This window comes from Micrasema longulum, unplaced genomic scaffold (assembly GCF_059751315.1).
Source record: "Micrasema longulum isolate JH-2025_06_02 unplaced genomic scaffold, ASM5975131v1 h1tg002561l, whole genome shotgun sequence".
Taxonomy (NCBI): Eukaryota; Metazoa; Arthropoda; class Insecta; order Trichoptera; family Brachycentridae; genus Micrasema; species Micrasema longulum.
Window position 1 is genome coordinate 166526 of NW_028279699.1, and position 26720 is coordinate 193245.

The window sequence follows — 26720 nt, forward strand, 5'->3', positions numbered from 1 at the left end:
ATCTTAACTGGAGATGCAGGTATACCGATCTCAATTATATGTATTTAAAGCTTTAGCAATAGACATAAATACTGTACAAAATTTAAAAATAAATAAATAAACGGTGTTAAAAACATCGAAGATAGAAAGAGTCTTGTATATACTTTGGCTGTCAATTAGTTAAAAGAATACTCCGCGTAATCTATTGAGGCAAATATAACAATATATAAAAGCTGGCTTCTATTATACCCATCGGAAGTTTCATTAGCTTAAGGCAAAATCTATTTTAAAGTCTCAAGGGAAACCTACCCCATAACTTTAATACTATATTATCAAACGCCTCAAGAGAAAGGGGTAGATATTGTGAAGTACGGTGAATTGTCTTAGAAATGTCAAGTGCCTGTCTTGAATTTACATTTCATTATTTCTTTTTAGAAGGGTTGGACCTTTTTTAAAGTTTTACACGTGAGCCTATCAGTTAGGTATTACATTTTTATTTAAGGTTGTTGATACAACTATGTACAGCACTATATATCGTCTGATTAACTTGCAAAACTTCAATCTCCATAAATAAAAATTTTACAGGAGGGTGAAAAAACAATTTCAAAAATATGTACTGTTTTTCACCCTCCTGTAAATTTCTTTTTTTGGAGATTGGAGTTTTGCAAGTTAGTCAGACGATATGTCGAATACCGGGAATAATAGTGACACAACTCAAAAAAAATACAGGAGAGCATTAGCACGCACGCCCGCACTAACAGAAAATTAACAATCATTCGCAAAAGCAAAGGCACAAATCAATTTTCACTCACTCATAAAATCTATTTTTAATTTTTTAGAAACAATAACGGCATAAAAATAATTGTCCCACTATTATTTCATGAAATTGTGAAAAAAAATTGTAAGTATAGAAGTCTAGACATTTACAGAGCTTATGAACTGTCGTTGGCTAGTTAAAGTGGCCACTTTTTACCATATACCCTTCTTAAAAATGTTTTTCCTCTCCGTTCCAACAAATTTCAATCAAAATAACTTCCAAAGAAGGAAACCCAGCATATCTACAAATGTTTGAACATTTTTGATTAAACTAACTGCTAAGGGAAATATAAAAATTGAAAAGTTATTTTCAAGCGTTGCCTAGTAAGTAAAATGATTCAACCGGGTGAATCTCACCAACACAATAAAGGTTTTAGCTCTTTTACTTCAGAAAAGTCAACAGATGGAAGAGTTAGAGTCTAATGAAAGACATAACCCCAACAATACAACACATACAAATAATACAATCACTAGATTCTCAACACAAAGACAACTTAAATAAGTACACACTAATACCACTTTTGGACAAAGGGATTTTAATTACTATGCAATTAAAATCTATAACCTAATTCCACGGTCTATTTAAACCATTAGAAATGAGAAAATGTTCAAAAAGGCTTAAATGGTTAGTGGAGCTGGGTAGAAGTAAAATGGATTGTCTCATTCGCCCAAACCAATATTGAATAAACTGCTCCAAAAATGTGTAGTTTATGTTATGTTTTTGCTATTTTGTTGTACGTTTTATAATATAGGTGTACATAAATTAAATATAAACTTTCTGGATATTTCGAAGTATCTCTGTATATTAAGTCTTCCTCTATATTAAGTCTTCTTTGTTTATTCTCACATTTAAAAATATTTTTTAAAAGTATATTGTTAAATGTCCTCAACACGGGTAACCCCAGTGAGGTCACATTATTTTATTGTTAATCTTTGTTTAAAAGGGGAAAAAATTAATAAATAATCAAAGGCAGAATGGTGAATGTTATACAGTGTGTAAAGTGGCCACTTAAACCAGCCAATGACAGGGTTTGAGCCGTATAATTGCCTAGACTTCCACATTCCCTTCTCTAAGATGTTTTCCCGCTCTGTTCCAACAATGTTAATTTTAAATATACTTTTTTGTCCACCTCATAGTCTAAATGTCGAGGCTTTTGCCCGAAGTGCAAGAAGTCTCGGGTTCGATTCCCGACATAATTTAAACCAGCCAATAACGGTTCACACGCCCGCGCCCTGCAAAACCCTACATATAACTTTTATTTATTTTATCTTATTATGACGTGTCTTTCTTAGTCTTTTTCGTCCATTCGTACTCGCCATGTACATCCGTTTTACTGTTATTTCGTCATCCATCCGTTCTACATGACCGAACCATCTCAGTGACCCTTTTTAAATCTTATCAATTATACCTGTCTCAGAATGGCACGATCGTCTGATTTCATCATTCAGAAACATATTGGAGATAGTTAATCAAATGACAATAAACACTATGAAAGTTTTCTAAAACATGTTTCTACGGCCTACTGTGAGCAATTTACTTACATAACTTGTTGGTAAGTGTCATTTTCTACAAATATCAAACCTGCCGCTTATGTGCTAGCATCAGTTAACACAATTACATAAATCTTTTCAAGATAACTTCAATAATAATTTCATCATGCATTCAAATCTTATAAATTGGTAATTTTTTAAATAAATAAAAAATTTCAATTGTCGCTTAATTGATAAAATACACACTTTATATGGATTTCTAAGGTGCAGTGTTAGGAAGGTACTACGCAATAAGGAAATTAAGTGTTTTTTTATTCGTTGACTATTAAACATAGCCAAAATTATATATTTTTTATGTATCATATCGTGTGACGTCTCAAGCCCTCTTTCGTTTCTTCTCTGTAAGTTTGGCCGATTGGTCTATTGACGGCAAGCAAACCGGAAATCTCTCATAACTCTCTTATCATTGGTTGATTTATATGAACTGGTGACGTCGTTCAAAGTAGTTTGTTTTTATTTAAATACATATCTTTTTTTTTCGTACGTTTTCAAGAAACTTTGCGGTACAATAAATGCTCCAAATTTTACCGCGTGCAGGAAAAAAATGTTGTATCCAGTTTCCCGTAGGGCTGAAGTTCCTCATTACATAAATCTTTTCAAGATAATTTAATATAACATTTGGTGTTTTAAGATAATAACTTCATCATACATTCAAATCTTACAAATTGGTATTTTTTTTAATAAATAAGAAATTTTACTTGTCGTTTAATTGATAAAATACACATGTTATATGGTTTTTTTGAAGGTACAGTGTTAGGTAGGTACTACGCAATGAAGTAGTTGAGTTTTTTTCAAAATATTTATCAATAGATAATTAAAGTAGGCCAATCGAAAAAATATATATGTGTCGTATTATCAGCGGAAAGATTTTTTAAAGTTTTATATTTCTGAAATTACTCCGCGTTTAACGTCTTAACTTCTCTTCCGCTTCTTCTCGTAAAGTTCTGCCGATTGGTCCATTGACTGTGAGTAAATCGGATTTTCCACAACTCTCTTATCGTTGTTTGATTCATATGAACTAGTTACGTCGTTCAAATTAGTTCGTTTTTATTGAAATATTTTTTTCGTAAATTTTCAAGAAACTTTTGCTGTACAATTTAATGCTTTAACATATTTTTTACCGCGCGTAAGAAAACATTTTTTGTATCCAATTTCCTTTAAGACTAAAGTTCTTCATTTGATACATCATTGACTTCATCATCGTCATTGTCATACAGTACATAGGGCACTGCAGAAAAAACAAATGCATCAATAATTTGTTAAGTGAAGTTGGGTAATCTGTCTTACATAAACCAATTTGCAACTGACAAGTTCCATTCTATCATGGTTATACTGATTCTATTTCACACAGGAACTACACAAGAAGACTGAATAGATACGAAGAGAAAATTCAAACAAACAAACGAACCAACTAACACGCCGTTTCCCCTTAGGAGTAAGCGGAGAGGATAGAATGCCACATATATTTGTCTTTGCATAGAGATCTTGCTTTTTCTACCATGCACGCGCGCAGATTATTCCAGCTTTTGACATCGTTTTGGATTTGGTCATGTCGTGACTTTTTCGATCTTCGCTGTTTCCTGCATCCTCTAACATTTGCATCGTAGCCTTTTTTTCAACATTTTTTTCTTGCCTAGAGAACATTGACTGACTTAAAATCGAAAAGAAAAGTGGCATGGTTCCCCGGATTACAAAAGGGTAATTATTTTTATTTTGAAATAGAGCTTTATGCTTTAAGTTATGTCCCATCTCTGTTGCAATCAATTTCTTTTCACGTTCCTAACCGTGTCATCAGAAATCAAAATCTGCTGTTTATAAAATCTTCTAAGAGCAACTTTGGTTTTTATGCCCCAATGTCCAGAATGTGTAGATTAGTCAATTCATCACATGACTTGGAATTTTTTGGGATAGATCTTCCGGCTTTTCGTAGATCTCTTCGCGACTAAACAGTGTGGGATGAAGTTGGATTGGCATGGTTTAGCTCAAAGTTTTTGGTCTTTCGTTTTTTTTAATATATTACTATTATTGTTTTGCCCTTGTTTGTCTTTGCTAAATAGTTTTATGTTCTTTTTGTTCAATTTCTTGCATTTATGTTTCTTCATGTAACTGTTGTAATAGGCTTAGGCCGTATCTATATAATAAATAAATAAATAAATATCCTCTCTTTTCCACCTGCTGACAAGCCTCAAAAATAGAGGCTTAGCCGGTTATTCGTTTTTAAATAAAAATAATAACAAGAACACTCCAAAAATAACATTGAGTATAATAAAATAATACATACTATTATTTTTTTTTGATAAACTAACTAGCATAATCTAGAAAATAAGAAGGAAAGAAAAAAAAAAAAACTGAAATTTACGAAAATTATTTTGAAATATGGGTCTTCTAATATAATCCCATCGTACATTCTATCTTACAATATGGCATCATAACATTGCCTAAATGTTCAAACATTATATCTTACAAAATGGCATCATAGGATATGGAGGATGCTACAGAGCAAACCTTTATTCTCTTTTAATTGCTCAAAAGAATATTGCTAAAGTAATTATAAAAAAACTAAAACCTATTTATCAAAAAAAATAATTGTTTCTGACCACAACTCAAATCAAAACTTCACACAAAAAATAAATTCATAATTTTCTTGATTCTGAATTTAGCTTATTTCAATCTCAAGATAAAGACTGTTAAGTGCATCTTGCTCAAGCCATCACGTTACATGAATAGCAAGCAAAATGATTTTCAAAACAAACTTTAAAACGCAAGTTACTCTGGCACTTAAATCTAATTTATATTCCCGAGCACGTCTTGCCATAACAATTTGCCTGATGCAGTTAACTGCACGGGAACTGCATTCAACGAAATAATAAAACTCTTTGAATCCTTAGCTATGAATATACCTTTCCATGAAACTTTACGTTCTTCGCTTGCAGTAATATTTAATGATGAAATAATTTTGAAAACATATTTTGATTGTGCTCTATCAGCATAAAATACTTTAGAACTGATTAGAAGAAAACGGTAAAATTCTTGAATTTTCAATACAAATTTGGGAATAAAATTAACTATTAACATAAAACCAAATAATATTAATTGACTTCAAAAATATTCCAATTTCATATTAGTTGTCTGACTCGTACAGTAGCCGGCAATAAATATCATACCATAAGAATGATGCTGTCAGCCGTAATAGGCTAACTTTCGTTTTGTAGAGCGTCGTCTCTGTCGCACGAATCGATAAGGATGAATGACAAGGACAACGCTCTACAAAGTTGAAGTTAGTCGATTATGGCCGACAGTCTCTTTCTTAAGCCCGATGTCTGTTAATTACCGCCGGCAACTCTATCTTTGTTATAAGCAATATCTCGATAAATCTGTTGATTAGTAAAATTATGTTTAGCATGCAGTTTTAAACGAAATTTTCAAATTGCCGTCACATAACTAACTGCAAAATGCCACCAAAAAAACCTTTTGTCAAAAAACTTGTAAAATGTAGAATAAAATGGTGATGTTTCTTGTGTCACGTCGTTTCAAAAACATTCCAATCTCCCTTTTAATAAAAAGTCCCGTGGTTAGTGTCTCGGTTTTAAGGATCAAAAAACCGTTTATCAAACCCCACTCTTATCGTAACTTGATTCCCATTTTCTCATTGTGAATTATTTTCAACTCGTTGAAAATATCCCTTAAAACAAAGTATTTGGGTAAATTAAACGAACTTTAGTATAAAAAAATAGATAAAATCACGTAAACTAATCTCTAATTAACAGTTGATAAAATAAAAATTGAAGCAGAAATCGACAATATTAGATTTTAGATAACTTACAAAATACTACGATACTTTTCCCTCTAATTTTAATCCAGCTATTTGGAGACATAATATAACTAATTAAATAGACTATGGATTTATATTTTAATTATTAAAATTACTTACTTTGTAAGCCAGGACACAAAAGCCAGGGTGAACAGCGAAATCATCATTGCCATGGTCCTGAATGGGAACAGTTGCCTCTCCCCATCCCACCCGGGGTACTTAATCAGGGGAGGAAGACCCAGCAAGGCTTCTCCACCGGTCAGCCTGATGAATAGGGCAACTATATACGCGCTCAGAGATCCATAGGTGTTGCAGTGGTGCTTAAAGTGGACAACCATCAAGAGTTGGGGAAAGAGAATCACATAGACGAGATCGGAGCACATGGACCTGTTAGAAATACAAATTAAATAAATTAAAATTACAGACGATAAATGTATGAAAATCATTCCGAAATGCATAAGAAACATACCAAAGGCCATAGATAGAAGGAATCGTTAGAGCCATAATAGTAGACAAAGCACCAACAACTAGAATAGCCCCTCGCATCACCCAAATAATCTCCATCTCAGAAGCGCGCTGACGGAAGATCAACTTGTAAACGTTCCTGTAGAAGAAAATAACGGTTAATAACTTAAACAATAGAATACTCTCACGGTGAAACAAAGAATGTGTGTTTTCGTACTAACCTGGCAAACATGGAAGATGCGCTCAATACACTGGAGTCGGCTGATGACATAACGGCAGCAGAAACGGCTCCCAATCCAAAGAAGGAAACAAAGTCTGGTGTGAGATATTGCAGTACCATCGGGAGAATCATGGATGTTTCATCTTGGGTCAGTGGATATGGGCCTTTGTAATCGGTTTCGTTCCAGGCTGGGGACAAAATGATGAAACATATTATTAACGGCATTGATTTGAATACTTGACAATAATAATAAAACATTCAAAACATTGTCCATAAATAATTAACGATGCTAGTAGTTGTGCTGGACTATAAACTGACATACAACGAGCATATAGATAACACAGTAAATAAATCACTGAAGTTACATGGCTTTGTTAACAGAATATCCTCTGATTTTACTAATGTATGCACTATCAAAACTCTTTATTGCTCAACTGTTCGCCTTTTACTAGAATGTGCCTCTGTGGTCTGGTCTCAATTCTATGTGAATTGCATAAATCTCATTGATTCAGTCCAACATCGCTTGCTTCGAAAAGCAGCGTGGATGCTTGGACTAGAGAGAGGTAACTATTCATATGCTGATATAGAGTCAATGTTAAAAATTTCTAGTCTACAAACACGTAGAACTAATATTGATTCCTTATATATGTTTGTCATACTAAATGGTATAATTGATGTACCATCATTATTGGAACAAGTACAATTCAATATCTCGACTCGTAGGTTAAGAAACAATAAAGTACTGTTCATCAATCAGCATAGAACAAACTATGGTCTTAATTCTCCAATGACCCGTCTTTGTCGTATTGTTAACTCAAGATAAGATCTGGCTTTTTTGGTTTACGTTTACGATTTAAACGAGCACTAAATAAATAGAGCATATCTTGTCCCTTATGTTTTTCATTGCTTCTTTCCTATTTTTTAATGTTTTTAATTGTTCTTATATTGTAATATTAATACCCTATGAATTGTATAAATGGACAATGTTCGTAAATAAATAAATATATAAATAGATACTAGCATTTAAGTTTATTTTATTTCTTTTAAATTAATAGCTTTTCTCAATCAAACAAATAATTGGTTAATAAGTGTCTACAAATGTACAAATCCAGGTTAGCTTTCATTGATTTACTAGATTTTTTGTCAGTGTTCATCAGTTTAAAAAAATTACTGGAAATGTGCAAAGAAGCATCAACACTACTTATTTGAAAGTAAACGGATAAATGAGAGAAAGTCTTTTATTTTAAATACTTGTTTTTACTGATTTTCCCCATATTCCTGAATGTAAGAGTCATTGACCACGAAGACCAGAGAAAGGCAGAAGATAGATGCCTTCAAAATATGGTGCTGGAAGTGTTTGTTTTGAATCCTCTGGACCGCGTGAGGGACAAACATTTTCATCTTAAAAGAGCTTAACGAAGACAACAGATTATTTTCCATCTGTTTGAAGAGCGTCCTCCAGGTTTTTATTAAAAAATATTAATGATCGTGGGGGAGGGGTCCAAAAAAGTTGGAGATGAAGATCGCTCACTAGATGGACTAACTAATCAAGTCTGACACAAGAACATCAGTGGTTGGAGTGACGAGGACAGCGGTATATTGAAAGAGGAAGAGAACAACAACCCATAACGTGTTAAAGACAAAGAAGGAAAAAAGTCACGATCCTCAACATTGCGGAAAACGACGCAGATGATGACTTTAACGCCAATGAAAATAACAACAAAATTATCATTAATCAGTATTAACAATGTTTTTTTATTTATAAAACGTCGTGTTTGTAAGATCCTCATGTAAAGAATACTATAAACAAATCGATACATACATTAATTATTTTATAAGAGGCAAAATTGGCAGTTCACAACGGAGTCCTGGTCCCATCCCTGATGTATGGGAGCGAAGTATGGACTTGGAAAAACAGGGATGAAAGTAAGCTGAATGCTGTCGAAATGCGATCTCTCAGGCGAATGTGTGGTAAAACTATGTACGATAGATGCACAAATGTTGAGATCCGTACATTATGTAAGGCTGAGACAAGCATTATCGACAAAATCAAGAAAGGAGCTCTGCGCTGGTTTGGACATATAGAACGAATGGACAGCGAGAGAACGGCTAAGAATATTTACAATGCGAATGTTGATGGATGCAGAAATAGAGGAAGACCGAGAAAGACATGGCATGACCAAATCCAACAAATACTTAAAGATGGACATGTCAAAAGTCGGAATAATCGGCGCGCGTGCATGAGAAGATGTATGAATGTAGAGGAAGCGAGATCTGTATGCAAAGATAGAGTGTTGTGGCGTTCTATCCTCTCTGCCTACCCTTACGGGGAAACGGCGTGATGGTTTGTTGTTGTTGTTTTAAATAAATATAACAACTTTGTTTTAAACCACTATTTTTTTTCCACCGACGGTTTTAAAGCAAACAAGCTTCTTCGCGAAGGTTTACGTAACTAATGAATTCTTTCCTATTTTATTTTTATCGTGTTTACTAAATACTACACGTGGAACCAATAAATCAAGTCTTTTTTTCCCTAAAAGGGTGGTAATTTGAAATGAATATTTTCGAAGCAAGACTGGAGTGGACTAAAAGAAATATGGTTTATTTGGTTGTAATTTAATTTTTTCTTGTTATGAATCACTTTTTTCATTTCCAAGATTTCTTAGTCGTCTAATTTCAACATGAAGCACTTTTAATCTAGTGTCTTTATTGATGTTATGATTATTTTCTATCAGATGGTTTGTGAATTCAGAAAAAAAAAATATTATTTTAGTGTTCTTTTACTCTAATATTAAAGTTTTTTTTTAGTTTTTCCAATGCACATTGAATCGCAATCATTACAATTTGATTGGTATATGCCAGATTTATTATATTTATGGACTTTGTCTTTGTGGTTTTTTAACAATGTTCCTATATTATTAGTTGTGTAGAATGATAGTTTTATGTTTGATGGTAGGGGTAGATGGTATTTTAAAATAAACTAGCTGACTCGACAGGCGTTGTCCTGCTCGAACGTTGGCTTGCCTTAAAAAAATCCTTTTTATTGATAAATAGGTACCTAGGTACTTGTTTGTGATTAAATTCCAATGCTAAAAATTGTTTAAATTCAAATATTAAATTTAAGTAGGTACTTGTTTATGGTTGAATTCCAAAAAAGATTTTTTTATTTTTTATTATGGCATTCTTTTTGCAAACGTCAAACTCCGGTCTTCTCACCAACAGAGAGGTGTACTTATGTGGGAATACGATTTTTAAAAATGTATTGAATTTAATATTATTTTAGTATGACCAAAAATTCAGTAAACGATTAGAAATTATAAAGAATTTAAGGAAAAAATCTGTTCGAGATCCACAAAAAACAAAAGCTGTTTGTAAACATTCAAAAACAAACTTTTTTTATACACAAAAAAACTAAATTTTTCCATTTTATTTTCAATGCGTTCTTCTCGAATGTAACCCTGGTAGATCGATGAATAAAGCATTTATGCTCTCTACTTATTTTTTACACATTAGATTGAAGATTTACTACGAACACGCACAGCGCAAAAATCTATATTTCTCTGAAAACCGCACGTAAATTGGTTAAGCAGTTTAGAAGGAGTTCAGTGACATCACACGTACAGAGGAATTTTATAAAAAAAGATTACCATAAATATATCCTATAATGTGTTAGTATTTACGTAATCCGGATTCAGTGAAAGTCTGTATATCGCATATGGTTGTCCGTAGAACTTGTGTCCCTTCGTTTATAGCGACCGTAAAATAACTAATTTGAGCCAACGTTAAAACCCCATAACTTTCCCTTAACGCATTAACACGACGTGGATCTTCATACAAGAAAAAGGTGTCTTGAGACAGTTTTTAGAAGTTTCTCGCTCGGTTAGAAAGCGCAAGAGTGGTTACGAGCGAGAAATATAACTCAAGTTGAAGGGTTGAAGGTAAATTTAACGTAAAAGAGTTACTGAAATGTGGGTTTAAGTTTACGGACAGTTTTCATGTTTCAAAACATTCTAAAACATTGTAATGATATAAACTGACACATAACTAAACTTAAGTCTAATAGAAAAACCTTTCTTCGTATATTTTGCCAATTCGAAACCCACTTGATTTCAAAATATTAAACAAAATGTAATACGTAATTTACGAGCAAACCCTTAATAAATAATATCTCGAATTTTGTTATCTAAAGGTTAAGGTTTTTTCTAAACAAACCTTGTTTATCCTCTTACATTTAATACGCCAAACACATTTTATTTTAAACAGCTTCGGGTAATATGTAAAACGAGATGTTCTCATAGATCTTTTACCAGAAAAGGTCTACATGTTAACTCGCTTATAAAATACAATACAAACAAAAACACAATAATACCTTTTTGAATAATTAAACATGTTATCTTAAGTACATTCCATTTTGTTTTGTTTTATAAATTATTATTATTAGTACTGATACTACTTTACCACGTGCCTGACTTTTATATATTGTTGAAGTTTCTAATTTGGTGTTCCTCTGGGGGTAGGTTCCCGCCACTTAATCTTTCCAAAACTAACACTTAAACAAATCATTTGTGTAATCTACAGGTATGTAAATGTACTGTAACAATCACGCCGTCTGATGTCTAAAGTCGGTTCCAAATGGTTTTAAGTGGTTCTAATATAAATATATAATTATTAATATATAATTCTAAATATACTCGTCAGATGTCTGTTTGTTTCAAGAAACCAATGTAACTATGTTTAAAGCTACAAAGTTGGGACAAGGAAGGGCATTGTGCGGACAAACCAAAAAAGTCGTGTTTTTATTTATATATTTTATTTATTTGGGATTTTTACAGCCATAACATAAATAAATAAGTAGAAATATATTAACAATACTAAAGCCAATGAAAAAATGCACTGTAAATCTAATAATATATAAGAAAGGAGTTTACGTAATTGTATGTGTGTGAAGTTTGTATTTATGTGTGTGTATGTGTGAATGTATGAGGAAGAGGGTGCGTGTGTGTGGGTGCGTGGGTGCGTAAGTATAAAAAAATAACATTTAAAACATGTAACTATATTGAAAAGGGTACAGGAAAAAGCTTGGTCGTTTAAAAAAAAAATAGTTTTTACCTACTTTCGAAACCTTTTTGTAAACATTTAATTAAAACAATGTTATAAATTTAATTTTTTAAAAGTATGGTAAATTTCAAAACCTTATTTTGAAAAAAATTCATTTTATTTTTAAATTAAATTGATACACACTGAATGAATAATGGGCAACGAGTCCCATACAATACGGTAGGTAACCACAAAATGCAGTGAATACGATGTAATGTCAACAATTAAACTGTCATTTGTTCTTTAACGTGTTTCTGGTAAAGAAAGTAATGACACATCGGATTGGGTTAAGTGGTAAATATTTTAAAGAAAACTTGTAGTTATTATATCCGTTTTAAAAATAAATAAATATACCTTTTCACTTCAGGATTTCTTATATTTACTGATAATATGTTTAGTACTTTTTTTTTCACATTGTGACATTTTCTTATTTTTTTTTTACTGCATTATTTTCATTATGTTTTATTTTCACTTCATTTACTACATATTATGTTTTCTACATTTTTCTCGTTGTGATATTTTCTTACTGTGTTAGTTTTACTAAATTATTTCTTACTTTTTTATATTTTCCCTAAATTTATGATAGAATATTTATGGTAATTTAAAATACCAATACGGAAATATTTAAAAATATTTTGAATTTGTCCAAATTTAGTAATTCAGTTAGATGAATCTCACTAGCATTAATAAAGGTTTCAGCTCTTCAACTTCACAAACATCAACAGATAAAAGAATTGAAGGAATATAGATGTTCAAATATGGGCAGAATGGTGAATGTTACACATTGTGTAAAAGTGGCCACTTAAACCAGCCAATGACAGGTCATAAGCCCTGTAGATGCCTAGACTTCTATATTACCTTATCTTAAATGTTTTTCCTCTCTGTTGTAATACAGGTTTTTTTTATTTAAATGTTCCCTTGCCTTGAATCTATAATTATATCGTCAACGATTTTATATTAAACGCATCTTTTAGACTTGAAATTAGACATCTATTATATTGTTGTTTTATTACCCTGGTGCCTCTATGTTCAAATCAAAATTTTAAGTAAATAACGTTAAAAATAAATTCTAATATTTTTGTATTTTTACACCGTGGTCAACCTTTTCAGGATTGGAATGGTTATGTGGCGATAGCTTTACATTATATGCATATTTTGTTTTATATGTATGCCCACAGAGGCTATAAAAGGAAGTGCAATTGGTATTTCGCTTTCTTGCTGCAATTACAATTTTCTGTTACGGTCTTGCTGACCTAGCTCCCGAAACAGTCGCGTCCCTGCAGTACTAAACCCCTCCCGAGTTATTTCTAATCTTCCAAAAATAAATCCCTATAGAGAAGCAACGAAATTAAGTTTCTTATTTATCTCTCGCGTATTTAATCTCCTTGGAGAGATAAGGGAAGCAAAGCATATTGAGGGTAAATGGGTTATTTACATCGTGATTTGACATCCCTAAAGAAGTAAAACAGGAATGTGAAATATTACCGTAACTGTTACTTCGATAACTGTATGAAAGATTTAAAAATGGAAGCAAAAGTAGGTGAGTTAACTGTTAATTGTCTTTTATTTAATTTATTTCGAATACAAACAGATGTACAGGTTAAATTTTTTTTTTTTTTTTAAACTATATAAAATGTATACATAGTAGGGCCAATTATATGTATCCAATTATATGTATTCAGTAAATAATACTGTAGTAAAGCGACGACGGCTTAACGTTTAAACTATATAAATAATAAATATATTATATATTAAAATAAGATAAATATGGACAAAACAAGGAGATGGTGGAAAGGAAAAAGGGGAAATTGATAAGGAGTGGTAAAGGATGATTGAAGGAAGGTAAGAGTGGAAAATTGCATTTTATTTAATGATTTAATGAATTATGAATGAAGAGCATGAATCAAGTCTATTAATTCTTTTCTGTACATATTGTATGGAGTGTTAAATATATCAAGACTATTAAAATTTTGTATGCTGATGATGCCGTGTTTCTTGCTAGCAACAAAGAAGAACTGCAATTCTTGGAACGGTAATACAGGTCAATGGTGTTGCAAGAAAGGCGATTTATTAATAAATGCTGATAAATTGAAAAATATGATTTATGAAAGAGGTAAAAAGACGACGTAATGCAAGATTACTGTAAATAGAGATATTCTGAATAATGTTGAAGAATTTTTGTATCTGAGAAGGGTGTATACTAAGAACGGAAAGACTGAAATACTAAAATTAGTGAGCGCCGCATTTAACAGTATAAAAGCTGTATGGAGATCACGTTTTCACTCGGTAAAAATTAAATTTTGTATATACAATGCCTGCATAGCACCTATGTTATTTTCTTCTACGATTACGAATCAAATGTAGCACCTCACTGAGGCCCAAAAGAGCAAACTGTTGAGTTTCAATAATGGGTACCTCATAAAAATACCGGGTGTGCGGTGGAACCGTAATAAAGCAGAGGAGATACGGCTGACTGAGCTATATTTTAAGGATGCCCCCTGACCTCAACCACGCTTGTCTGTTTTACAAGGCATCAGGTGCTCGCGTTCTAACCGTCCGCAGTTGACAGCGTGTCAGCAGTTCACGTCTAAACCACAGAATGCGGACTTGACTTAGGAGGGTACAGGGGAGCTATATGCTCCATCTCGGGTGCGGCATGGGTCAAGTTAGTAAGGAAGTGCGGTTAAAAATAATAACTTACGAGTAGCTTTGGCGATGGCTCCAATAAGCACGGGTGGGATGGCCATGAGGATGCAACCAAAAGCAGCGACATAGGACAAGATCTGGGCACGACCAGCTGTCTTACTGGATAACACACGTTGGAAGTATACCTGGGGACAAAATAAACATACTTTTATTACACATAAATAATAATTTTAATTAGTAAAATACGTAAAATAATGATTTAAGGTAATTTATAAACAAATACGTTTATTTCTATTTTTATATATTTTTAACTTTTTAATCTTTTTTTTTTCTATTGAATATGTTCTGTAACTTGAATTATAAAAATAAAACTTTTATTTTATTGGTTGGTTGGAAGAAATTGTCATTTGGCAATAAGCCCGCCAATGTACAAATAACATTATGTACAAATAACATTATGTACAAAAAGTTAAATAAATAAATAAATATAAGTCCTTCAAAAAAATTTGTCTTAATTTTTCGTTCCGAATATACACCAAAATAATGTTATGCTGTGCATTTGGTGGAGCTGGAAAGCGTGCTGTGCTATGGGGTGCTCGAACCATACCAAACGGTCATTCAATTTGAGCAATGCGAGCATAGAGAAACGGCCGCAAAAGACGGCTAGTTACGTTCATCCGTTTGTAAAGGACACGGAGCTGCATCCGGCCTATAGCTCAGACCTGGCCCGTTTTGTCTACCACTCGTTCAGATCGATTCAAATCGCCTTGGTACGTACACAGTGCCGAATAATTGAAGGAGTACGAAAATGGGTTGGTGATTTCATCACGTAAAAACAGCCATATTTCTTTTTTTACGGAATTCATTTGCTCCTTGATAGTCACTGAATTATCAGAATCATCACTGACGAATGCCCATAGAAGAGCACAAGACCGTTCCAGATGGAGGGAGACTGTCCACAGACGAGCCATGCCTGGAGTCAGGCGTAATCACCATCCTCAGACATGAGGCACGGATTGAAGAGAGAGATGACTGAAAGTCATAGACAACAATTCTAGATATTTTAACTCCTCTTACTATGCTTAAAATATCCCGTGCAATAGAATAAACTCTTTTCAAAATCAAAAAATAAAGTTAGCCAAGTTATTGTCATAGAAATTAATAAACAACTAAATTGATTCCCCTAATCTACTTGAAAGACTTTCATTCCGTGTGCTATCTATATCTAGACCGACAAGATTTTTTTTTGTTTTACAAAGACAGCGCGTCAATGAACTATTTAAAACAATCTACAATACCTAGAATATACGAGAAATGTAACAATAGATTTACAGAGGCTGATATTTTTCATGACAATGTATATAAAAAGTTAAAAGCCATAGAAATATTGAGAAAAGCAGATATTCGATTAATTTTATTATTTAATTATTACGTTCATCTTTTTCATTTCTTATCGTTTACATTTGTTATATTTAACACATATTAAATTATTGTCTTAACTGTAAACAATTTTTTTGGTGTGGGCATGGGTGCCCTTCACTAATATACAAAAAAAAAGTGAATATGTGTTGTACATACTGTTTGTTCACCCAATAAAACAAATAAATAAATTTTATAAGATGTGATTAATGCCACAATTTTTTTTTCAAAAACAGATTATATTAGTTTCGCAAAAAATATTTCCTTTTCCGATTTTAAATTACAAGGCTTAAAAAATAAACTTTGTACTAGGGGCCTTATTTATAAACCTGGTATAGTGGAAAAATAAGTAGGGGAATACCATTTATATTCTACCACTATAATAAGGATGGTATTCTTATCCATATTCTACCACTATTCTTAGGCGTAACTTTATGCCAAGTTTATGAGTAAGGTCTTTTGAAAATCAACATCATTCTATATCAAATTACCGTTTCTTTAGATACGGTATTTCAAGTTTTTTTTTTCACCACAACAGGCCAGGAGGCCCAATTACAGTGGTGAATTACATTACAGAACAACCAGGCTTGAGAAAAATCACATTTAATTTTTGTGTTCTCACCGGGAATCGAACCCGGAACCTTCCGTGTGTAGTCAAGCGTCTTGATTACTACACCACGGACTCTGCTAAATATAATAAAATCCATGCTAATCTTAGATTCTTATTATTCCTTTAAATAACTGTGTAATCAATAAATATTTAATCCAGTATTAGCTGCCTACAAAATGTTGAATAAAGTAAAAATATTGAGGATAATTTTGTGTTAATTGAGTTTTAACATTGATTACTGAACCCTTTACAATATTTTTTTCTTATTACTAATCAAATCCCTATTCAAACCATTCATCAATGCCCTCAATTTTACACACAAAACATATGTAACCATCAACATAAATATCAAGAAAATTGAAGGTTGTACATGTGGCGAAAAATCCAATTAATGCCTTTGAGAAGAAAATCTGTAAAATGATTTTTGATGACGTCTAATTACAAGCCTATACGAGTTCCTACAATCCCTAAATGGAAAATACTACCCTTTGAAAAAAAACATTTTTGCTTGATTCATATATTTTTTTATTATTTTATGACTATTTTTAACGGGTAGTACACAACTTAATATTATAAAACGGGAATTACGTTGTAGTAGAGTGCGGTTTGAGCCTCGTACCTCTAATGCTCAAGTCCGTGATACTAGCCACGAGACCACCGCCCGGTTTTAAACTTCCATGCGATGTTTTTTTCTAATAATATAGATTTCTAAGTAATTTTGGCTAACCTACAATATTTTATCTTAATTTTAATACGCTTAAACACTCATTATATTTAATATTTTTTTGTAAATAAAAGCCTTGACATATGTTAGGTCTTATCTAGTATAAAAATTAATATTCAAAAATGAAAAAAACATTATATACATAATCAGCATGTAAGGCAAATAACTAATGAATAAAGCTCGTATTACATGTGTAAGAAAATGGTACGAGATATTATAAATAAATATTGTCGTTTAATACACGTACGTTATTTGCGTTAAATCTGCCTATTTTTAACAAATATTTAAACCAAGATCTGCGCACGAATAAAAATGTGCGCATAGATCTCATTACTGTAAAACTATTAACTGTCAACTTTCCACGAGTATTTATTTTGCTAGTGTCACTTTATTTATCTTCAGTTATATTTGTTACACTGCACTTTTTCACTTAAGCTCGCTTGTTAATCGCCATCCCCCACTCCCACTCATGTTAGAGACGCCCCTTCTTAATTTACATTTAAATAAAGATTAAAATGTCTCTATCCTTCTTCTTTCTACCCAACCACTTCTCTTCTCTTCTCTTCATAATAAAATGTTTTTTTTTTTTTTTTTTATTTATTTTTGAATAAAATAAAAGGTGTTAGTTTTTTAGTTCATTTTTGTTTCAAATTGTCATATAAAATTATAAGAAACTGAATGATTTGGGTAGGTAGGAAGAAATTTTCTTAAGGCGATATGCCCGCCCTTATATGCACATAAATTGTTGATATATATACATAAAGTGTAAAATAAATAAATAAATAAATCACAGGATAATATATTGTTACTTATCAGTAGTCGCGTCGTCACAAGATAGCTCGTTTTGTTAACTGTAAAGTTGCCTGTTATCTATCATGGCGCCGAAAACATATAGGCAATATGCAAAATTTTCAATCCCAGAAACGGACTCACTTAATAAAGCAAATAAAAACCCCGAAGATTTGGCACAAGAATTATCGTATACGAAACTGTACCAGATCTTGCGTAAGAGATTGTGCCATTTTCTTATCCATGTAATACTATCCAAAGCCCTGTGAATGCAAAGTGTTCTATATTCAATTGTCAAAGAGATTCTTAGTGTCTTTTGAAATTTCCGTCAATATTCCAGGACTAATTAATTGACAATAGTAAGACAAAGTAATCCATCGTGTCGAAAACTTGCTTTGAAAAGAAAGTAAAAATCGACACAACCTTTTTGTTAACCTACATCTACACATCTTACGTGAAATCTCAATCTCGGCCAAATGCCTCCATCGCACTTAGAATAAAAGTTTCGTGGGTAGTCTTTTATTGGGTTGAAAAATTTCCAGCGTTTTTCCGTCAAGAGAAAAATCTTTTCCAAGAAGTGAAAACTTTTCCGATAACCCATCTCTCCCCTCCGACCCCGTCGCCACCCACGCTCAAAGTTCAACTCCCATTTAGAACAACCTTCCTTTACATGAATTTCTGAACAGCAAATGTGTACCCTACTTAATGGAATAATTAATCATATACCTTTTTGGAATATAATATATTGTTGAGTAGAAATGTTTGTGTAATGAGATTGGAATCTGAAATTTTGAATTGTGTTGTATAAAATAAAATAATTCGCTTTAGATTTTTGTTTTTTTCTAAATATTGGATGAACCAGAAAAGCCAGTCAAATTTAAAAGAATACGAAAGACGTACAAAATACTCCATTAAAAATATTTAGGGTATGCCTAAATCTTTTCCTGTCCTGACCCTGATCAGCTTCTCTATAATAATGGACAGAAGATTGAGTAAGTTGACAGCTTTAAATACCTGGGAGTACACATAACTGAGGATGGAAGCATGCATAAAAAGCTCGCAACCCGCCTAGGAATTGCTGGAGCAACTTTTAATACGATGCGTGTTATCTGCAACTCTAGTCTATACTCGGTCAAAACGAAATGCCGATTATTCAACTCTTGTATAATGCCAATTCTCCAATATGAATGCGAGTCTTGGCACCTTACCAAAGCTCAAAACACCAAACTTCTGAGTTTTGAGAGTAAGTGCTTGAGAAGAATATTAGGTATTAGGTGGTTCGATTTTATAACTATCATTAAAGTCCGAGAACGGACGCAGCAGCCTCCTATAACGAGCGTTTTGAAGATGCGGTGGTGGGCCTGGCTTGGACAAGTGCTGCGCATGCCTCAGGAGAACCTAAACCCAAGTTGCCTCTTCTTTAAACCTGCGGGATCACACCGTCCTGGAAAGCCGTCAATGACGATCTTTAGACTTTATTCGGTGGAATTAAGGGGCGCTGGATTGACATGGGAAGAAGCAAGAGTGCTGGCTGGCGATAGGGTCTCTTGGTGTCAACTGGTGATGCCCACATGCTCCACTTAGGAGTGAATGTGGAAAAGAAGAAGAAAAAATCTTTTTAGACGAATGTTCATAGCCCTGAAACTGTTAAACGCATTTCTCGAGGATAATATGATAAAGATGAATTATTTTAATAAGGTTTTACTTAACTTTCTTTTTACTATGGTTAAAAAAGCAGGTATAAATAGATTATTTGTTAATACACAGCTCTAAATTGAGTTTTAACATTGATTACTGAAACCCTTATAATACATTTTGCTTATTACTAATCAAATCCCCATTCAAACTTTTCATCAACGCTTACAATGTTACAAACAAAATATATTTAACCATCAACATAAATATCAAGAAAATTGATGGATGTAAATGTGGCAAAAAATCAAATCAGTGCCTTTGAGACGAAAATCGGTTAAATGATTTTTGATCACATCTGATAACAAGCCTATACGAGTTCCTATAATTCCTGAATGGAAAATACTACCCTTTGAAAAAAAACATTTTTGCTTGATTCATCCATTTTTTTTTTTTATGGCTATTTTCTGCGGGTAGTACACAACTTAATATTTTAAAACGGGAATTACGTTGTGGTAGAGTGGAGTTCGAGCCTTGTACCTCTAATGCTTAAGTGCGTGATTCTAGCCGCGGGACCGCCGCCCGGTTTAATATATTTATTTATACTAAAGTAACAAATATTTATTTAAACTAAAGTAACATTTATCTTTTACGAATACTCTTAACATTCTCCTAAAAATGTTTGTGCAATTGACTTCCTTTATTATTTTTTTTAAAAGTTTGTTTAATATTTTTACGGTCATGAATATGGGCCCACTTTGAGTAAATGTTTTTTTGCCAACGAAATTTTGAATTTTCTTTTATTTCTAATATTATGAACGTGACCATTTTTCTGTTTGCCAAAATATTCTGGTCTTGATTTTACAATAAGACTAAGTTCCACATCTAATAAAATACTTCTCATTCTACTAAACTAGCAGGATTTCTCCAAATACGAAGATCTACCCATAGTTCATAGAAAACCTGAGCTCTTTCAAGAGTACTATGCAAAACACGTTCATGGAGCTCGTAAAGAATCAAGGATACTTAATTATATTTTTAGTCCAAGGAACGTCCACATAATTATATGTACTCAGGATAAGTTAATGTATCCTATTTTTACCTATTTTGTTTAACTCTACTGACTCCGTGGTGTAGTGGTTAAAACACTTGACATAAGCATGGAAGGTTTCGGGTTCGATTTCCGGTGAGAACACAAAAATTAAATTAGATTTTTATCAAGCCTGCGTATTCTGTGTTGTAACTCACCACTGTAATTGTGCCTTCTGGCCTGTTGTGGTGCAAAAAAATAAAAAATAAATAAAAATAAAACGGTTCATAATCTATACATACATAATGTTCGTTAGTTGTTGGATACAGCGGGGAGTTAGAAGGGGGAATGCATACTAAATTTGAGATACGAAATCTGGATTTTTGTGGAGATGGCTAGAAAAAAAGCGACCAAATTGCAAAAAGCATACGTGCAAACTGACCAACATAATATCATAGATTATTAAACTGTGGGGAAAAACAAAGACAAATGTGAATTAACATTGAAGAAAAACAGAAAAATATTTTAATAATTTCGATACATTTGTAACATTATGGGGTAGGAGTATACACATAATGAAATCAATTTATATATTTGCTTGCTTTTTTATTTCAGTTTTTATGTACAAATTATTACTTGTTACTATATTATTACTTGTTACTATATTATTGTTATTGCCATACCTGTATGTAAATATTATTCTGTCCCAAAATGAGTTTGTTGTAACTCCTGGGAGTACAAAAAAAATTTGTATTTTTTAATAAATAAAAAAAAAAAAATGATAATGATTAACAAAAAGTTGTTGAAAAAATATGCTGCTTGGGAAACTAGTTACTCTTTTGACCCTTTTTTTGTTACTCTTTAAACCCTTAAGAATTATGACATTCATTTCACAAAAATAAAACGTAATTTTTTATTCTGTTTTTTTTTGTCTGGTAGTTTATTGTATATTTTTAGTACCTGATTTATAAGTGTCAATTGTCTTTGTCTCGTTTTGGACTGTTGTATGTGTTGTGTATGTGGAATGTTGAATGTTGTATGCTTTGTTTTTCTTGTATTATTTCCATATTGATTACATTATTTTTCAAGTTTTAGTTCTTTGTCTTCAATATCATCATCAGTGGCTAATTTATTAATAAATTTTAAAGATTCTAGTTGAAAAAATTTAATAATAGTTAAAAATTTAATATTTATTTAATTTAATAATAATGTAGTTGAAAAAAATTAATTATAATATTGTTTAGTTTTTTTGAAGAGTTTTAATATTTTATTTTGCTGTTTTTGTAGTTTGTTTATGTCATTTTAGTTTCCTGTTCCCTGAGGTATAACATATTTTACATTTGACATTGGCTTTATACATAAGATTTTTTTCCAAAAATAAAACCACAGTTTAATAAATAATAATTTAATAATAAAGAAGCACGGCAACAACTGAAATTGTTTTTTTATTGTAGTGTTGGACCTAAAATCTTGACTTTTTAATTTTTTTTTGACCGCGATCTCCCAAATAAAGCTTTGTGACTCATACATATCAGAAGATAAACATTGAATAAGATCAAATTAAGAGTATTGCAAATCTATTTCATACTACTGACCTGCCAGGGTATGCCTCCAAACACCAAGAGCAGCCCGTAGTCTAAATAGAACCAATGTTCCTCTGGTCTAACCGATCCTATCCAATCTACGTCCATGGAGCTGAGAGACTTGACGTGGTCGTTGGCCCAAGCAAACGGGATGCACATCCACAAGCCAATAAAGATGCAGAACAGCTGAATGACATCAGTATAAGCGACGGAGTAGAGCCCACCGAACAGGGTGTAGAACACCGCAATGCAAGCGGAGAAGATGACGGAAGTACGGTGGTCCATGTCGATGATAACGGAGAGGGTTGCACCTAAAACAAAAGGGAAATAATCGCATTAGAGACTTTTTTAGAAACTGGAAAACCTGTTTTAAAAAAAACCTGGTATGTAATTAAGGGTCAGATATTATAAAAATCACTTTGCATCATTCCAACACGAGTAATATTAGTAATGACTGAACTGTAAATTTCATACGGAGAGTTAGGTAAATATTGTAATTGAAAGAAGGTGATTGAAGAGCAGAGAGCATATCAATTTGAATAGATTTTTTTTTAATATTACGGGATATGGGCCTGTGAATGCCCATAAAATGCTTAGCGTCGGCGGCCGGCTAGTTTGTATCTTAGGCCTTGAGGCTGGATTCTTTGCTCTGTGTTTATTCGTTCACATAACCCCTCTTTCCAATACTGGTTAAGCCTTTAATTTGTTTCCATGTGTTTTATCCAGAAAAATTACATGAGAGTAGGTACTCGCTAATTTTGGTTTTGTGAGATTTCTACGCCTGAAAAGACATTATTTTGTTTGGCAACACGGCTTACCGAGCGCGCCACTCCTTATCGACGGCTTTTTTATGCACGCACGCTTTTCAAACTCATCTTTCAAGTGATAAAATTATTTTCCTTTCCTCTGTTCGCCGTGTAAGTTTTTTTATAGCTACACCTTCACTCGCACAACGCAGTAAACAATATATATATCATACATCATCTTGCACCTTACAAAATGATGTGCCTACAATGTTCCTGAAAACCAATTTCCCTGACGGAATTGGCTGATTGCCGACAAGGAAGAAGACTTAACACCAGGTTAGTCAGTATTATTATATGTGGGTTTTTGTTGGCTGCATTATCCACTAGCTCACATTGTCAGTTAGAAAAAAATAATTTATTGTTCTTTCCGCTATCGCAAATTTAATATAAACACAAAAGGTGAATCGATTTACACTTGTACCGCCTACTTAATATCGATACTTGTAATAGTTTTTGCAACTTTTTATTATCAAAAGATTTCTTGAGTGACAATTAATAAGATTTATTTACGAAAAAATATGTGTATTGAGCTTAATCCTTTAAATTTGTTAGGAAATTATTGAGAATCTTCTCAAAATCTTTTACGTTTATTTTTTTTACACCGTCTTTAACGGGGATATTCATCTTTATAAAAAAATCCTGGAAAATTTATTATACTATTTGTCGTATCACAGGAATTTGGATATACTCAAAACTTTGGTAAATTTGAACTTACCTAAAGCAGCCAGAATTCCAGCGGCCCAGAACACTTCACCACACAGAGCTGGAAGGAACAACAGTCCACCCATCCTTTCTCCGAACAAATCCTGAAGGGGGTCCAACATGGTGACGTAGCCTTGCTTCCTCATAGGGTTGGCGAAAAACACTCCACCTGAGAAAAAAATCTTCTATTAGAATATGTAAAGTCATCAATTAGAAACGTCCATCATAAATACAAACATATCTCTGACTTTGCATTCACAAGTAATATTTTTTTAACATATCTAATGTCCCCTATTTATTACTTGAGCCGTATATTTAAAAAATCCAAAAATCAGCTTGAGAAAAATCACATTTAATTTTTGTGGTCTCACCGGGAATCGAATCCAGAATCTTCCGTATGTGAGAGGTTCCAATACGTAATATAACTGTTTGCTTTGATTATATTTATTAATTGACAATTCTTGATGGAATTCCATTGTAACGATGTAATAACTTATATAATTAAATAAGTTGCTAATTAAAAATACTTGGTGCATAGTCTGAAGATTCCCATTAGAGGCGAAAGCGCTTATTGGTCGAATAAACAAGTGGAAGTGTACTAAGTATTTTCAATTAGTAACTTAGTTTTTTTTCTATTGATATATTAAACATGCACCTTAATTTATTTATAAATAAATTAAGACTCGTTTTTCTGGCTGCGATACGCTCCCACTTGTTATATAATGATACTCACACTTAAACATACCTGAACACTTACTCCCACACAAATACACACAAACACACCTCTACACTTACTCTCATACAAATACACACAAACACACCCTTTTGTTGTACCACAATTTGATATGTATGATTTTTATTTAGAAACTTTGCTGGTCTGTCTTTGAACCGTATCTTATTATGTTTTTATATATTTTTTGACTGTTTGTTTCTGTAAAATAAATATAAGTTATTACATCGTTATAATTGTATGCGTTTATCAAATACCTTTCTACGTAAAAATGTTCCATTTTCATATTTTTAAAACACTTAACAGATTATTTTCCAATCTGTAAATAACCAGGAAGGTTTCTTCGGTTCGTGAATACTTCACTACTTCTATCGAACAGCTGTATTTCCCAGGTGCCTAAGAGTCTTGGCAAGTTTCCAGTTCGCAGTCCTATTTCAGTTAAATATTACAAGAGGTGATATAAGGGCGTACTCACCGAAAACAAGCGAAAGAGCATAGCCAAATGGAGCTTGGCACCACACCAAGCCAGATGTATAGATGGCTTCAGCAGTACCGTTGATATACCCTCCGCCTACCCAAGTTGCTGTAACAAAAGAAAAAAAGTTCTCACTAATAACTGAACTCATCACATCGAAGTAACTTTGCCAATCAAATAAATTAACATATTTTTTTTACTTCGATGGCTTACGCCTTTGACAAAGTATAAAATAATATTGAAAAACAATTATAATGAAACAAAACACCTGTACACAAGTAGAGAAAATATAGATACATAAAATAAAATTATCAGAAAATAAAGAAATAATAAAAGAAAATTAAATAAGAAATTACAACATATTTATTGATTTGGTGTTTATTTTGTACAACTCCATGTTTAAACTTATAATATTAGAAACCAAACACTGATTAGAGTATACTGAAAACTTTATTTTATTTTTACAAATATAAAAAATATATTTTTTTAAATTTGTGAAAATTTTTTCTTCTTGTTAGGGCATTTTCAAACGAATGTGAATATTAGATGGATTGAATGTCTTTATATAGTTATATAACTCAAGGTACTTAGTAGAAAATAAAAATAATCTTATTAACTATGGAAGCTTCTTAAAATTTTTTTTTTTTATTTATTTGACTTTTAACACAATATTTTCTCCACGTTGGCGGGCTTATTGCCAAATGGCAAATTATTCTAATGAACCTATTTAAAAAATTGGTCTATAATCTTTTTGCTTCCAAACGTACGTAAAAAATTGATTTATTTGATATTTTATACAATGATATTTCGACGTTTCCGGGCGTATTGCCAAATGGCAATAATTCCAACCTACCAATAAAATAAAAGGGTTTTTTTGCTTCAAAGCGATGTAAAAAAATAGATACTAAAAATTAACCAGCAATAAGTGTATGAATATATATTAGTCTCCAATAAGATAAAGGAAAAAAAAGGAGAGAAAAGGAGGAGAGTTTAAGGAAGAGATACGAAATTTTTCTTCAGTCTAATTATAGTTTTAAAAATAATAATTGCTCGTTGGTGTTAGCTGCGAATTGCATGTGCCCTATCAGCATGTTATTTTTCTGTTTTTGTACAACTACTATGGTAAAGGTGAAGAGTGAAATTTGCATGAAAGTTTAATTAGATGAAGAATACAGTTATTCGTGTGAAATAGAACCACAATCCTGAACGAGTGTTTTTGACTCGATGTCTATTCTCAGGTAAAAATCCTTTAAAAGGAAATCTTGCAGTGGTTTGCGTATTCACCTTCGACCTGAAATTTAGACTGATCTTACCACCTGTAACAGATGAACGATGTACGCTGCATTCATTGTACGAATGCAGAGCCCTGTGCCCATTAGGGGCGGATAAGAGTTTGATAATGATGTAATGTATGCACTGGTGAAGAGACGGGTACGTCTTGAAACCCGTAGACTATACAAAAATTTATTACGATAGTTTCAAATTTTTCAACTAGTTCAATCGACCTCGTTGTTTAGTGATCAGCGCGTTTGCAGCGGTTGATATGAAATATTTATTTAAAAGATTGTTTTCACACTAGAATGTTTCATATTCCCTGGGCCCCGATTACAACGGGAAGTTAACATTTATCTTCAA

General features: G+C 32.4%; 1 protein-coding gene across 1 annotated transcript in view; it reads right to left on the reverse strand.

Moving 5' to 3' along the window:
- ChT (choline transporter) overlaps positions 1–25236 on the reverse strand; it is a 43506-nt gene extending 18270 nt beyond the window's left edge. Inside the window, exons 1-7 of the mRNA XM_088240697.1 lie at positions 25086–25236; positions 23894–24049; positions 22385–22683; positions 14641–14770; positions 6844–7030; positions 6627–6761; positions 6278–6544 (exon numbers count right to left, since the gene is read on the reverse strand). Of these exons, the coding sequence (XP_088096823.1) occupies positions 6278–6544; positions 6627–6761; positions 6844–7030; positions 14641–14770; positions 22385–22683; positions 23894–24049; positions 25086–25236 (1325 nt within the window). The remainder of the gene's footprint in view (positions 1–6277; positions 6545–6626; positions 6762–6843; positions 7031–14640; positions 14771–22384; positions 22684–23893; positions 24050–25085) is intronic.
- Between the last annotated feature and the right edge of the window lie 1484 nt (positions 25237–26720).